Raw genomic sequence first — 15,367 nt, forward strand, 5'->3', positions numbered from 1 at the left:
ACCCAGAAGGCTTGGGTAGGGAAAAGAGCTACAACTAGTCCCTTAAGCTAGTAAGCAGATGTGACAGATGCATGGGGAGGGGATGGCTATGAGGCAAGGAACCCGGAAAAGAAAGCTTGTTCTACTCTCCAAGTGGCATGTGGTTATCTAGAAAGAGACTTTAGAAATCTTACAGCTCTCCTTAGTTAGGGCTGGGACCACGCACATGGCCACCAATGTCCAGGGGAAGAAAGACAGAGAACATTCTGTGCTACGGCAGCGAGAAAAGAACAAGGAAAAAGAAACAGAACCTTTAGAGAACTACAGGATGCCATTAAGTATCCCAAAACGGTTATGCATCAACATAGGCCCTCGGCTCGGCCACTTCTGCAGTAACCAGCCTGGGCAGTTGGAAACTGGTCAATGACTGTCAACATGATTGCCAACTTTGTTTGCCAACTTGACTGTATTAATTACCTGAAACAGAAAGATCCACCCTAAATCTGGGCCATATCTTCTGGTGGCAGCCCACATAAAAAGACATGGAAGAAGGAAACGCTTTGCCTGTTTGTCCTTACTCTCTCAGGTAAGCTGATCTACCCTGCTGCTGAGGTATTCCTTTGCCAGAATTTGAACCTACTCCAGGGTTCCAACAGACTGATGTCCAGTAGCTCTCCAGGAACCGTCCAGGACTCCAGTGTCAGCATGGGACTGCTGAGTTACCCAGCCTTGTGGACTGATCAACTATGGGATTCTTGGCCTTTCCAGTGTTGAACTATTTGGACAGTATCCTGTAAGCCAGTCTAACAAATGCCCTTTCAGATGTGTCGATTCTACCAGGTCTGTTTGTCTAGAGAACCCTGACTAACACAGTCAACTATACATTCTACCTGTACTTCCAAATCAGGCAAAAAAAAAAAAAAAAAAAAAAAAAAAAAAAAAAAAAAGGCCAACATGCTCCCCACCCACTTAGCTAAGTAGTCTGCCCCTCGCCAGCCACTGAATCCTGTTCTCGAAACCTTCCAAGCACCCCAAGATGCAATGCTGGAGCTAACCTACTGCAGAGTTGACAAGCACTGGTAAAAGTCACTTGCTAGGGACTCAGGGCCCTGAGGGCTGATTCAGAATCAGAACACCAGCCCTGTCACCAGCAAGGTACCAGCACCGAGCCAGCTACTGTTGACTGTCACTAGGAAATTATTTCAGGTAGTCTCTGAGGCAGCTCAAAGGACAGACCAAATATGGAGGATGGAACAGATAGTTAGAATAGGAAGACTGTGGCATGTTAAGATGAAGGATCCCCTGCATAACAGAGCAAGCAGTAAGCACCTATGGCTACTGCCATACATGACAATGTTCCTTTTTAATGAAAAATAAAATAACACCATGCTCTCAAGCTGAAGATCAGCACAAGCAGACCAGATGTGACACAGATGAAAGAACCACCAATACCAACAATGCCCACATAGTAAAGGTTCTAACACACAAGATCAGAGGGTGCCTTACTCACTGATCTATCTGGGAAGAGACACTATGACCAAGGCGGCCCTTATGAAAGAAAGCATTGAACTGGGGGGTTTCAGAGGGTAGCCCATTATCATTATTGCAGAGACCATGGTGCACACATGAGGTAGGGTAATAACTGAGAGCTACAACCTGATCCACAGGCTGAGAGACTGAGAGAGAGACAGAGCGAGACACAGACAGAGAGCCGGTCTAAAGACACACTTCCTCCAATATTCTTCTAATCCTTTCAAACAGTTCCACTCCCTGGTGACTAAGCGAGTCTATGGGGCTGTTCTTATTCAAACTACCACAGATGGAAAAGTTAGTCAAGAAATGGAAAGACCACACAGGAATTCTAGAAATGCAAGGCACAGACAAAAGAGTAAAGCAAACAGCCCTCAATGGGCCCTTAAGTATGCTTGACATAACAACAAGAACTCATTCAAACTCGAGAACAGAAAGAGACCAAGAGATACGGGAATCAGATGCAATGTGATTCTGGACAGGATTCCAGACCGGAGAAAATTAGCTATAAAAGGACATTATTGGAACCACCAACAAAACTGGAACAATGGACTGGAAATGATGGTATGGTATTACTGTCAAATGAAATACCCTGAGGTTGAAAAATGTACTGTTTATGCAAGAGTATGCATTTGTTCTTAGTAAATACACTATATGGCTGTGAGTAAATACACTATATAGCATGTCTTATAAAGGAAATGAGGAAGCACATTATACCATCCTTGCAATTTTTCCTAAGTGTGAAATTATATCTAATAAGTTACCCAAGGTTACTCCTGCTTTCCCCTCCCAGTACAGATGGTCCTTTGTCTTGTCTATCAAACACTCAAAGACAAAGTAATCTCCAACACGTACAGATTTAAAGAATGGTATGGGACTGCTTCCCAATGTACTTTATGTGTAATATATATCCATAAATATATATAACAAATATAAATGCTGACATAAAAGCGAGCCAGTCTGCCTGTCTGGGTAGTGGAAGTGGTGGCTGCTGGCCCAACCTGCTGCTCTCCTGCTGTTGCTTCAGCTTCCCAGCTCTCCTATCCCAGAGGGTGGCCTGGCTATAGATGGTCAGAGAGCTCTCAAGCTTTGGCCTCAACCAGCACAGCAGATGGTGGCAGCAGGCACAGGATACACAACACCGGGGAGAACAAGAAATAGCCACAATTCACTGTCTCTTCTGTGCGCTGCTGAGGATGCAGCAGAAGTAGATGATCAAAACTCAAACAAAGGTGCCGAAGCAATTTAAATAACCTACACACGCAGTAACCGTGCTGCCATGCACGTTACAGCGAAAGATTTCGGTTTCATGGAAAGGGTTATGTGCTCCTTCAATACTGGGGCCAGAACCTGAAGACCATTTCTTTGTTTTTGCTATATCTCCCCTGACAACTCCAGGAAAAAGGAAATAGTGCTGAACTAACAACTAAGTCCCTTAATGCTCCAAGCGTATGCAGGATGTTCTTATTTCAGCTGCGTTCTAGAACTGAAAACAAGTAGGAGAATGGACTTCATGTGAACTGTACTAGAGTGGGGAAGGAGCCATCCACATCATCCCAGAGCTGGAAGGGTGTGCAACTGGCAGCTGGGCTGAAAGCACATTCTAATCATAGGACAAGATTACATATTTTATTCAACAACTACTGAGAGAGGGAGAAGTAGGAGTCTGTAGAAAAGTTCATGTCAATCGCTAAGGCAGTCAGAAAGTGCTTCACCGAGACCTGGTGAAAGAATTTAACCGGTGTGATGCAGGTGAATTAGACAGTACACTTGAGTCAACCTTATTTAGAAAAATAAAAAGAAAGAGAAAAAAGAAAGAAAATTTTGGGAAAGGCATGTCTTCCAGTCTGATGACCCAGTTCAATCTCTAGAAACTACATGGTAGAAGAAAAAAAACTAGCTCAATCCTGATCTCTTCATATGTGCACATACATGTTTAAAAATAATAAAAAGTCTTTCCATTGACATTTGTTGAAAGAGATTCTTAGGACATGAAACATTAAAAAAAAGTATCTTTAATAATGTGTGTGTATGTCTGTGTGTAGGTATGTTCATGTATGTGTGGGTGTCCATGGAGATTAGAAGAGGGCATTAGCTTCCCTGGAGCTGGAGCTCAGGTGGCTGTGAGTTGCCCAATATGGCTACTGTGAATTAATTGTACATAGTTCTTAACCACTGAGCCATGCCTTCAGCCCTGTGGATCTATTTTCATCCTGAGTTTGATTTTATACAACCTATGTTGGTGGTTGCATAAAATAATTCAGAAATGCTGACTGGGGTCAGATGTCCCCTCTATAAGATGCTCAGGGACTTTAACATTGCCTCCTTAGGGATTTGAATGGAACTATAGATGCAAAGCAGAGGTGGAGGAACTGAGCAGCAACAGCCTACAAATAACTAATGTTCAAGCTGTCACACAGTGCAATCTGCTTGGAGGACTGATGCAGGCTTCCACACTTGGGGTGTACCAACTATGTCACACCATGAAGGGTTTGTAATGAATCTGGACCTAGCATGTCATCACAACCTAGGGTTTGGCGTCATGTCATAAAATTAGCTTTATAGTTATGAAGGTGAGGGAAACAGGAAGAGAGACAATCTTCCTAACGACCTGCTATGTATGGATGGTTCTTGTTGAGATTTCAAACCTGTTGCAAAACAGTGAAAACAAACACGATCATACAGGAATAGTTAACGACAATATCAACGCACTAATGTAGAAGAGGGACAAAATGTTATGTTTAACTTCAGACTCAATATTTGAATCTTATGCGCATCAAGTAAAAAGTATGCTTTAGTTCTTTTTGTGCCCTGATATTTTTGTAGATTAGTAAATTATCCAAGATTTGACGGGATTTATCAATATGCATATAGTTTGAAAATGCTTGAGTTGGACACTGCTGAGCAGGCAGTACAGGGATGGTCTATATTCCATACTTTTCATATTTTGATGGGAAAAAAAAGGCAAAGAAACTGTAGTAGAGGAATAAAAAGTGGCCAAGGAAAGGAATTCAACAGACACACCTGGCCAGTGAGTACTCTCCATTTCAGTCATCTCCAGCTGCCCCTCCTCTCCCTAGCTGCCCACCCCCTTTCCCGAGCCCACCAAGGGTATATTTTGCAAGTGCTTTAGGAGCTAAGAAGCTCACCTCCTGGATGTGTCTTGATTCCTTGCACTGTTTCTTGCTTTGGACTAGCACTGTTAGACTAGCACTATAATGGCATTTCTTATTAAAAACAATTTCTTTGCCAAAATTAGTATAATCAAAACCTAACACCTTTCTAATGAAGGCAAAATGCCTATCTATCTGTCTGTCTGTCTGTCTGTCTCACAATGTAACTCTGGTTGGCCTAGAACCTAGAACTCAAGAGATTCACCTGCCTCTGCCTTCACAGTACTGAGATTAATGGTGTGTGCCACCAGGCCCAGTAGAATGTCACTTTTTCATATGCTCTATATAAATTACTGTTAACTTTTAATATATTGAGTACTTTTCATTTTGAAAACTGGGTCTCTGTCACTTGTATCTGAATAACTTATAAAATTTCAAATTACAGCTGGGCGGTGGTGGCGCACGCCTTTAATCCCAGCACTCGGGAGGCAGAGGCAGGCGGATCTCTGGGAGTTCGAGACCAGCCTGGTCTACAAGAGCTAGTTCCAGGACAGGCTCCAAAACCACAGAGAAACCCTGTCTCGAAAAACCAAAAAAAAAAAAAAAATTTCAAATTACACTTATTTGCTTGTGTATGTGTGTGGTGGGTGCGTATGTGCCATGGTGCATGTGTGTGGGTCAAAAGTCAACTTGCAGGAGGTTCTCTCTTCACACCAGCTGGGTCCTGGACACTGACCTCAGAGCCAGGCTCAATCTCACGGGCCTTGGGGATATATTTTAGTGCCAACAACTGACATATTGTGGAAAGTTAATTTTCTTTGCATTTTATGATAGCATTTTATGATATCTGAATTATGAAAAAAGTTACAATAATAAAGTTAAAATTGAATTACATTTAAAAAAACAGACATCTGAGCCAATTAAGAGTACATAAAAGGAATGGACCAGGCCAGGATCGCTTCTTATGAGTAAAGGAAAAACAAAACGTCAATCTAAGTATCAGCAAATGAAATTCGGCACTGTAAGGTGCTCAAGCCTACAGGGTGGCTAAATATCAAATATGATGGCGAGTGCCTGAAGTCTCAGCTACTCAGGAGGCTGAAGACTTGTGCCCAGGTGTTAAAATCAGCATGGGCAACACAGTAACCTAGATCAAAATAAAGGTCTAACAAAAAATGAACAAAGTGATAAGATTAAAGAAGAAAACTCTGAAAATCAGAAAAAAAAATCCTCTAATAAAACACAGTATTTTTTGTGCCATGAATGTTCTTGGAAAAGAAGGAAAACACAATTCCTTTACTCCCAAGGATACACTTTAAAATTCTGTAGAAAGCATTAAGCTTGACGCTGACATATTAAACACATGCTTGGTATTCCTAATCAACACTGTACTGGAGACCCCAGCAAGAAGAGCTCAAGAAATCTAGGTGCAAGGTTTCAAAGCTACAAAACTGTCCATAGAGATACCTAAGAGGATTCCACACTAAAAAAAAAAAATATATTAAGAAAAATAAAAAGCTCTAAAATTTGTGTAGAAGAGAAAAAGTCCTAGAAGAACAACAGAGAGAGAGAGAGAGAGAGAGAGAGAGAGAGAGAGAGAGAGACAGAGAGAAACACATGCTAGATGTTGAGGCTCAGCCTAACCCTTGTCCCCTGGCACATGGTGCTGACACAAACTGACGGACAGCAGCAAGGGTCAGAACAGGCCCAGACACTTGCCAGCCTGGCCTGTGACAGAGCGGGAGGACTGAGTGCCAATACATCAGCAAAGGAGAAAGGCTAGTTCACAAGGCCAGAGCTGAGCACACACCACACTTGAACCACTCAGCAGTCATCAAGACCATTCTTCCTCCTTGCCCCTTCCCAGAGGACCAGCTGGGGGTAGGAGGAGGGGAGTCCCACTTTTGTTTGATGTGTCTAGACAACAAGTGATGTAACATTTGATTAGATGCATTGGCAGAGGGCTGTGGAGACTCCTGATCCCGTACACTAGGGAAGAGAAGTCACGCAAGTCAGACAGAGAATATGCAGCTGAAAGGTTCCAAGGCCCTTGATGCTGCAGAGCTGTGACAGGACTGGCAAATCCTGAGATCACTGATCTCACCCAATCTCTGAAGAACACTAAGCCAGCAAAGAAAGAACTGTAGTCAGGGGGTCAAGAACACCTATGGCTTCCCAGGCCACAGAGCTAGAGGCCAGCTGGGCAGAGTCCCTTCAGAGCACCACGAGGTCAGAGCCCACTGGAGGCTGACCGCTGGGACTCACTTCTTTTACACAGAAATGAAGACTTCTCAGAGCAGCTCTCAGCATGCCAGCTATGAAGGTCATGGTGCCTCAGCGTGGGAAAGTGGAAGCACTGGAGCTGGGCGCAGAACACAGTGTCACTCTCAGACATGGCGGAGGCAAAGATGGGATCTGGAGGCAGGAACACTTCCGAGGAGCCTGTGGAGGAGAATAAAGGTGAGGACAGACATGTCCTCAAGGTGGTCCTGATGTCAACTGGGCATCAATAGTGGGGCTGGAGACTGCCAAGAGCTAAAGGCTGTTGCAGCTCCAGAGGAGGTCCTGGAAACACACAGGGCCTGACTGGTAGGCAGTATGCTGACCCAGAGTGCCCTCTCGGCAACCACTCCCCATTTCCATGTGCCCCATCCCCTGTGGTCCTGTGAATCAAGAAACCACTGGGTGGAAAGAAGCAGGAAGGGAAACTCCAGCAATATCTTCTGAGGATGGTTCCATTTCACACTTAACAAACAAGAATACTTACCTTTGAATGCTACTTCCCAGCGACCTTCTAAGGAATGGTTCCGCCCAGTGATGACATACTGATAACCAACCCACAGCCTGCAGAGGACAGAAAGAGAAACCTCAGTACAGGGGCAAAACAGCCATTGATGATGACCTATGTATTTAGTAGAACTGAGGACCCCCCCCCCCGTCTCTTTGCCCCAAGAGCTCAAGTTTGCAAGGCAAGCACTCTATTCCTGCACCATTAACTATTTCTTTATTCTGGGATAGACTAGCATTGAACTTTGACCCTAATGGCTCAGCCTCCTAACTAGCTGGACCCAGTGTTTCATGTGTGCTGGGGAAGTTCTCTGCCATTGACTTATACCTTTAGTCCTGTATATATGTTTTCATGGTTATACTGACCTCTAAAAAAGTAAAATTCTAAAATGAATTTGTTGTAGAATATTCCTTTACACAGTGTGAAGATGTGACACTGTGATTGGTTCAATTAAAAGCTAAGCAGCCAATAGGTAGGCAGGAGGTATAGGTGGGACTCTTGAGGACAGAGAGCTCTGGGAAGAAGAGAGGAGGAACTGCCAGAGGGAGGAGAGGTAAAAGTCACATGATAATAGGTAAGTATAAACAGAAATAGGTTAATTTAAGTTATAAGAGCTGGTGGGACAAGCCTAAACTATAGGCTGAGCTTTCATAAATAATAAGTCTCTGTGTAGTTTTTTGTGAGCTAACAGCCCAAAGAAAAATCTGTTTACACAAGTCATTAAAGTTTTCCTCTCAATTTGAAAAGAATCCATTTTCTAAACAAATCCACAGGTCAGAAAGTTTTACATCTGGCACCCTTGCGAAGCCTGTTCTTTTTAGCTGATTCTAGAAAATTTTTCACATTCAAAACCAGGATGACCTTGGATATAATGTCATAAAAACACAATTTTGAGTATGTTAAAATCATAGAACAGTAAACTCTGAAGAAACAAAGACCTGTGAACACATACTGTCACATCCAAACAATGAGGCACCTGTACATGGAAGTAACTGAATGCTACAAGCACCTGAGAGTTCTGTGCCCTCCCAGGCTGCCTTAGAGTTCCAGGTCCAGTCCTAGAGACGCCCTCCTGCAGATCTGCTACCACCTGAAGTAACATGCCACTCCAGCCCATACTGAGCTCACACTGCTGTGAGCAGTGTGGGACACGCACACATGTGGCCACCACAGAAGACAGGGTGTTCCCCAGCAAGGCCAGTGCCCTTTCAGGCGTTTCCAGTGGGAAGAAGGGTTGTTCATCCGACACTGCAGCTGCAGACAAGAAGCAGCATGGTGGTTCTGGATGCTACACATGACTTAATTGTAGCTCATCCTGAAATGGCCCTCGGGCCACTTTGCCTTAGGTCATCATGCTCCCCTGGAAGAATGGCAGCTGTGCCATTGTTAGAGGCAGCAGGTGACTGGCAGTGAACACTGGCCATCTTTTGTCTTTCCTTCTAGAAGAGACAACTGGCTGCCATTTCCAACTTCCACCCCTAAACACGGACAGGGCACATGGTGTGGCTTCTAGAGGTGGCACACTAAGAACTTTGGCACATTTCTGCTCCCTAAATGAAAGCCCCACCAATACTAAGCCTTTAAGTTGGCTGCTATTTTTCTGCTTCCTCTAGATGAGCAGGCCCTGGAGTTCAGAAGGCAGGTTCTGGGCAGACTGCCTGAGCTAAGCCTGGCAATGCCCCTAAGCCCATCAATGGTCACATGTGCAAGCACTCTGGAAGCCTAGGGTGTCTGGGAAAGACTGAGCAGGGCCATAAGCAGCAGCCAGCAGAGCTGACAGGCTCACTTTATCAGAAGGCATTCCCACTCACCTGGTATCCTCCATCATGCCTAGAGCCTCACACTGAGTCCTTCCTTGCCACAATCACCCAGTACAGCTGTATCCACAGAGGGAACCAGTGAATAGGGCTGGTCCATAGTCCCACAAAGAAGCAAGAGGGCCCTGTACTCTTTGCGCCTTCAAAGGCCCCCAATTTCATCTTGATGCCAAACTAAGCCACTGGGTCTCTAGGTGCTGCTACTGATGGGGATTTGCCTTCCCCAAGGAGGAGCTGCCAACGAATGCTCAGCAGCAAACAGACTCAGAACCCTGGGACTCACTTGCGCTGGTCTTTCCAGCCGAAGCTCCGCTCTGGCTGGTCCCATTCCTGGGCCAGGACAAAGCGCAGCTCCTGGTCAGTGGAGAAAGTAGCGAGCGAGCCATTCACACGCTGGCAGGTCTGCGCAGCATCCCAGTAGTTCTCTCCGCTGAGGTAGACCCGGTAGCAGCTGGCTGTGCCTTCGTAGTGGTGCCACCCGGTCGGGCATTTCCCTAGGAAGCATGAAGAACGGAAGGGGAGTTGTCCCCAAAATTAGGATCATGACTTCGAAACTGAAATTACAAGTGTTGCATCAACAACAGACACACCTCAGAATCACCGTGGAGATCTAGAGCTTGAGATGGTTAGTAGGTCAAAACAGAGCCCCAAAAATAGCAGTACTGGGGACAATGTCCTAAATAGAAAGACTTTGGCTGGGTAAACAGAGACCGAGAGGTGGGTCTCTGTTTACCAGGAACCACTCTTAATCCTCCCGAATAGGTCAACTACCCCAGGCAAGGGCATCTAGTCAATCCACACACCTTTATCAGTTCAAGGACCCCCCATCCCGACACTCAGAAAACCTGCTTGCCTTTCCTCCACATCTTCTCTTGCCTCCACTGAGAGTGAGTGGGAGAGCGTGCACCTTGGCAGTCTGATCCCCAATAGATCTTCCTACCCACAGAGTAGTCTAGGTTAGTAGCTCCACTGTGGCTTCACTTATAGTGATAAGGTCCTAGCTGAGATCACACTGGCTACAAATGCTCTAGTTTTTCTAAAAAGCACAATTCAACCTATGGTACACATGTATTCAGAGTCCTCTTAATTGCCCATGGTTCTTCAACTTCTTAGTAGTCAACAACAGTTGCTGAGAAAATTTCTCTAACACAGTTCATTCTCTGCTTGTATCTGGTTAACAAAGCAGAATGGGAGTAAGCATATTACCAGTCCTCTGCTGCCAGCAAGCCCACTGATTCCTCTTTTCTATTCACACAGGTGTTTTCAGTAGGGTGCCAATCAGCATCTCCCTAAAACAATTTCTTAAATCTAATTCCAGAGGGTCCAAACCTGACTCCAGAGTCAGGTGACTCTTGCAGCTGGTGAGGCTGAGGTAGTCAGAGTCCTATCTCCAGGACCTCTGCAGCACCTTCTCATTCTACTGGATGGTTCATGTGCCCCTCAGGCACGGGAAGTGCTGGCACCTTATACCTTAATGAAGATGGTATCAGTAGTGTGCTCTACAGATGTGGAGCATTCAAATGTTGGGAGTGCCATGATGTTAATCTTGCCTGTCAACTTGACTACATCCGCAGTTAACTAAAACCCAAGTGGCTGGGTATACCTGTGAGGGCTTTTTTTCCTGAAATAATCTGATGTGAGAAGATTCTCCTTTAATCCATTCTCTGCCTGCCTGCCTGCCCTAGCTCTTGCTGACAAGTCTATTCCTTCACTGGCATTACAGCCCACTTCTTCAGGATTTGGGTATACTGAGCTGAGGCATCCAGCATCATGGAATAAACAACTACTGGATTCTTGGACTTTCCACTGGTAGATAGCCATTGCTGGACTAGCTGGACCACAGCCTGCAAGCCATTCTAATAAGCCCCGCCCCCCCTCTAGACTCATTCTATCAGTTCTGTTCCTCTACAGGACACTCACTATTTTTTTTTAAAGATTTATTTATTAATTATGTATACAGGGTTCTTCCTGCATGTATGCCTTCAGGCCAGAAGAGGGCACAAGATCTCATTACTGATGGTTGTGAGCCACCATGTGGTTGCTGGGAATTGAACTCAGGACCTCTGGAAGAGCAGTCAGTGCTCTTAGCTTCTGAGTCATCTCTCCAGCCCCAGGACACTCACTATTAAAAGTATTTATTTCCCCTTGGAGACAGGGTTTCACTATGTAGTTCTGGAAGGCCTGAAACTCCATGTAGACCAGGCTGGCCTTGGACTCCTAGAGATCTGCCTGACTCTAACTTCTAAGTATACCTGGCTAGAGTACCTCTTATATGCTTAGCTACATCAGTTGTCAAAAGATGTTATTTAAAAATTTACCCACATGCCATGGAGCTAGTAACACTTATTAGGGGGTTTATGCTTGTGTTTTTATTTTATTTTATGTGTGTGGGTTCCTTATATGCGGCTGTGTACCATCTGTCCGCAGTGCCTGCACAGGCCAGAAGAGGGTGTCAAATCCCCCCAGGGACTGGAGTTACAGACATCTGTAAGCCACCATGTGGGAACTGGTAATCAGACCTATGTCCCTTGAACAGAACTCTTAACTGCTGAGCCATCTTACCAGCCTGATCCTCATGTTTAAAGTATGTGTGACTGACTTATTAATGGAGCCATAAGAAGAAAATGGCAAGCTGGGCCACGGCTGAGACATGTTGACAATACTGTGTACAAGGATGGCAAGCTGGATAACAGGATCTGCTCACTGCTCAGGCCTCAGATAAGCACAGTTGAGTGCATAGGGAGATAGAACCTCCCCTGGAAGAGCCAGTGTGGCTTGTTATACATAGAACATACTCCCTGAGGATAAGGAGGAGACAGCATTTATTTCAAGTTTCTTACAAGAGATCAAATACCTGGTTATACATTTCCCATCTTCTCTCAGACCAAGAACTACGGCTCCATGCAAGGGTGGATGCTGGGAGCCTGCCACGTGGTTGACTTTCCAGGGCTCCTTACTGCACTGACTGTGTTGGCTCAGGCAGCCACTGTAGCTTGGTGGCCAAACCCTAGGACTGGTGATGGTAGGTATAGGCTGCAAGCAGAAGCTGAGTTTGCAAAGTACCTCTGATTCACCTCCCATGTTGAGGCTGTGGGCTAAGAGTTAACACAGAAAACAGACCCCTGTGCTCCACAGCAAGCACATTAAACACAAGTTCTTCTGCCCCAAGTCTGGCTGTTCTTACACACAAGAGGGTATCATCACCCCAGCATGCCTGTTTAGGGTGGGGCATTTTAAACCGCTTTGCTTTTCTCCAACCTTGCTATGCCCTTGAGAAGTTTAATGTCACAGGTTATCTAGTCACTAAAAGAGGGAGACTGCTTCCATGTTGTAGCTATACACTCTCACATGCAGCCTCATTCACGTCTCCTGCAACATCATCCAGGGCTGCTTTAATAAACCGTCTCATCAGTGGCCTGCAGAGAGCCAGGACTGAGCAAAGCTGCAATCTTAAGGTGGGATAACAAACATGTTAGTGGGCATTGCCTTAGGGCAGGTCTGCAACTTACTGCTGAAGCGGACAGGCTGAGCCATGTTCACCGTGTGGAAGTGTGTGGGGTCACCTCCTCTGGTCCGCCCCTGTCGCAGGTCCAAGGTCTCCTTCCCATGATAAGGACGGGCCTCTCCAGTCACTTCTGAAAGCAAAAGAAGTATGTCATAAGCCCATTTACAGCAGCCAGAACACAACCTTGTGGTTTGCTGGCACCAAGTCCAATGGCAGCTCAGTGATGGAAAAGCCTGGTGGGCATGTGGCATCAGGAGTCACATTCCGGTTTTCTTTGGATGTCTAAAAGCTACCATTGTTCACATAAACAGGTGTATTTCTGGGGAAGTATAACTTTTACTCTATTGTTATTAGGAAATAAGGTCTTGTCCTTTTGCAAGTACTCTGAAAACAGCCAAGAGTCAGCCTTTCCTGCTTTTCTCTACAATGGTCAGCAGGGCCAGCTCTGCAGGAATGCCTGGTGAGTGAGCTCTTCCTAAGGCCTGGGATGCCCTTTCCAGTCTCATAGGCCTGAGAACATTCTGTTAGGATTCCCTGACATTCCATTTGTATGTGTTTAAGATCTTACTGATGGTTTTAATGATGCACCAATTCCTCTACCTTGTTTTCAAGCCCTGAAGTTCTGCCATGTATGTGGCCCATTCCACCAGTGAGGCTTTCCAATGTGCTTGCCATCTGACTAATTTACTAAAGTTTTCTTTTCTGGTATCATTTCAGTTTTTTTTTCTTTTTGATTTTTCGAGACATGTTTTCTCTGTGTAGCCCTGGCTGTTCTGAATTTGCTCTGTAGACCAAACTAACCTTGAACTCAGAGATCCGCTTGCCTCTGCCTCCCAAGTGCTGGGATTAAAAGAGTAAGACACCACCTGGCAGCTTGTTTTTCAATATTGTTCTTTATTAACTCTATTTTCATTCTGCATTGACTTCTTTATCTCATTCCTCTGTGTTCTCCTTAAATTTACTCCTGTTTCTTGAAAAGTTTTCATTATACTTCTGAATTCTTTTTGAAATTCATCTAAGTCGCTGTCACTGGGAGACTTAATTCAGGAATTGTGTATTTCAGATGAGACATGTCATAGAAGCCATATTACCTGTGTTTTTCTTTTACAGTTTTAGTGTGTGTGTGTGTGTTGGTCAGAGGACAACCTTCAGGATTTAGTTTGGTTCTCTCCTTTAGCCAGGGATTGAACTCAGGCCACCAGATTTGCACTTTTACTTGCTGAGCCACCTTGGGAGCCTTGATGCCGCTCGTGACTGGGGGTTGGAGTCTGTAACAGGCGTTAAATCAATGGTTGACTTTTTATTATTTTATTTTGGTCACCTTTCTTCAGGAAAGACTAGGTGGTAGAAGCGGAAACATTTTTGAAGTATGAGGCTTCATCCACATTCCTCTCCATTAGTAAAATACTATTCGCAACAACAGTCAACACATAGGACAGTCTCTATGAAAACAGTCAACTGCAAACCAATCAGCCCTGAAAAAAACTCTATACAAAAAAACCTATATAAAACCCCCAAATCAAACAACAAAAACCAGCTAAACAATAACAATAAATAATAATTAGAAAGAAACCTAACCAACAGTCCCCTCCCAAATAATCACATGTTAAATACTAATCAATTCTAGCAACCATATGATAGGCAGATCACAACTGTCTATAATTCCAGTTCCAGGCGACCCAACACCCATGGCAAAACACTGACACTCATAAAATAAAAATAAGTTTAAATGATGATCACCTTAGGGATACTGTTATAAGGTATGTACTAATATGTCATTATGGGTATGAATGCAAAGAAAAAAGTAAAAAAAATGAGCACAACAAGACTGGTGATCAGTATTGGGATGAGACAAAGTAGAGGGGGCAAACAGGAGGGGAAATCACAGGGGCAGAAAGGTGGGTATGGGAAGAGGGGGTTTCAGTCAAGGGTAGACTGAAATGGGGGTGAAAATATGCTCTTGGATGACAGTCCCAGCTCAGGAAGTGAAGATGCAGAGACCCCATGAATCTAGACAGACTGTGTTCGGGTGAAAAGAGCAAGGAGAAAAGAAGAAAAAAGCGAGAAAGCTAGAGAGTGGGACTGGGCTGGGCTGGGCATTAACGAAAGAGGGTAGACACAGGCCATGAAAACTAACTAGCCCGACTGTGAATTCCCTTTTAATATTTCTTGCCTTCCTTCCCAGGCTTCACCTCTACTCTTCTGCAACTGATCTTCCCCTCCAGTCTTCCTTTCCATGATGGTGAAGTCAAGAGGGTTGCTTTTTGTAGGAACTGCTCTTTGTACCTTCTTCAGAATGCTCTAAGAAAACCCCTCCTCACATCTTATAATTGATGGCACATTCCCACAAAACCTTCTGTTGGTTACTACAGAGAATCAGTATCCCAAAGTTAAAAGCAAAGCTACAGAGAGCAAGAGTCAAATGGACACCTCTACCTTCTGTGTCACCTTCGCAGCTACTCCTGACTTCTGCCTTCCTGGCCCTCGTCAGCACCTGCTAGAGCCAAAGGCCACACTGAAGGCTGTGGCAGGGCATTCTGAGGACTAGGACTCCAGCCTGCCAGTTTCACCTTCGCAGCTACTCCTGACTTCTGCCTTCCTGGCCCTCGTCAGCACCTGCTAGAGCCAAAGGCCA

General features: G+C 44.9%; 1 protein-coding gene across 2 annotated transcripts in view; it reads right to left on the reverse strand.

The window, feature by feature from the left end:
- Window positions 1–15,367, reverse strand: part of Dgcr2 (DiGeorge syndrome critical region gene 2) — a 65,318-nt gene that overhangs the window by 14,274 nt on the left and 35,677 nt on the right. Inside the window, exons 3-6 of one of the 2 annotated variants that reach the window (XM_041678024.1) lie at window positions 12,737–12,862; window positions 9,511–9,730; window positions 7,390–7,466; window positions 6,888–7,064 (exon numbers count right to left, since the gene is read on the reverse strand). In XM_041678024.1, the coding sequence (XP_041533958.1) occupies window positions 6,888–7,064; window positions 7,390–7,466; window positions 9,511–9,730; window positions 12,737–12,862 (600 nt within the window). The remainder of the gene's footprint in view (window positions 1–6,887; window positions 7,065–7,389; window positions 7,467–9,510; window positions 9,731–12,736; window positions 12,863–15,367) is intronic. The other variant, XM_041678025.1, reaches the window with a different exon arrangement.

The sequence above is a fragment of the Microtus oregoni genome, unplaced genomic scaffold (assembly GCF_018167655.1).
Source record: "Microtus oregoni isolate MIOR12 unplaced genomic scaffold, Mior012 000029F_ref0000214, whole genome shotgun sequence".
Lineage (NCBI taxonomy): Eukaryota > Metazoa > Chordata > Mammalia > Rodentia > Cricetidae > Microtus > Microtus oregoni.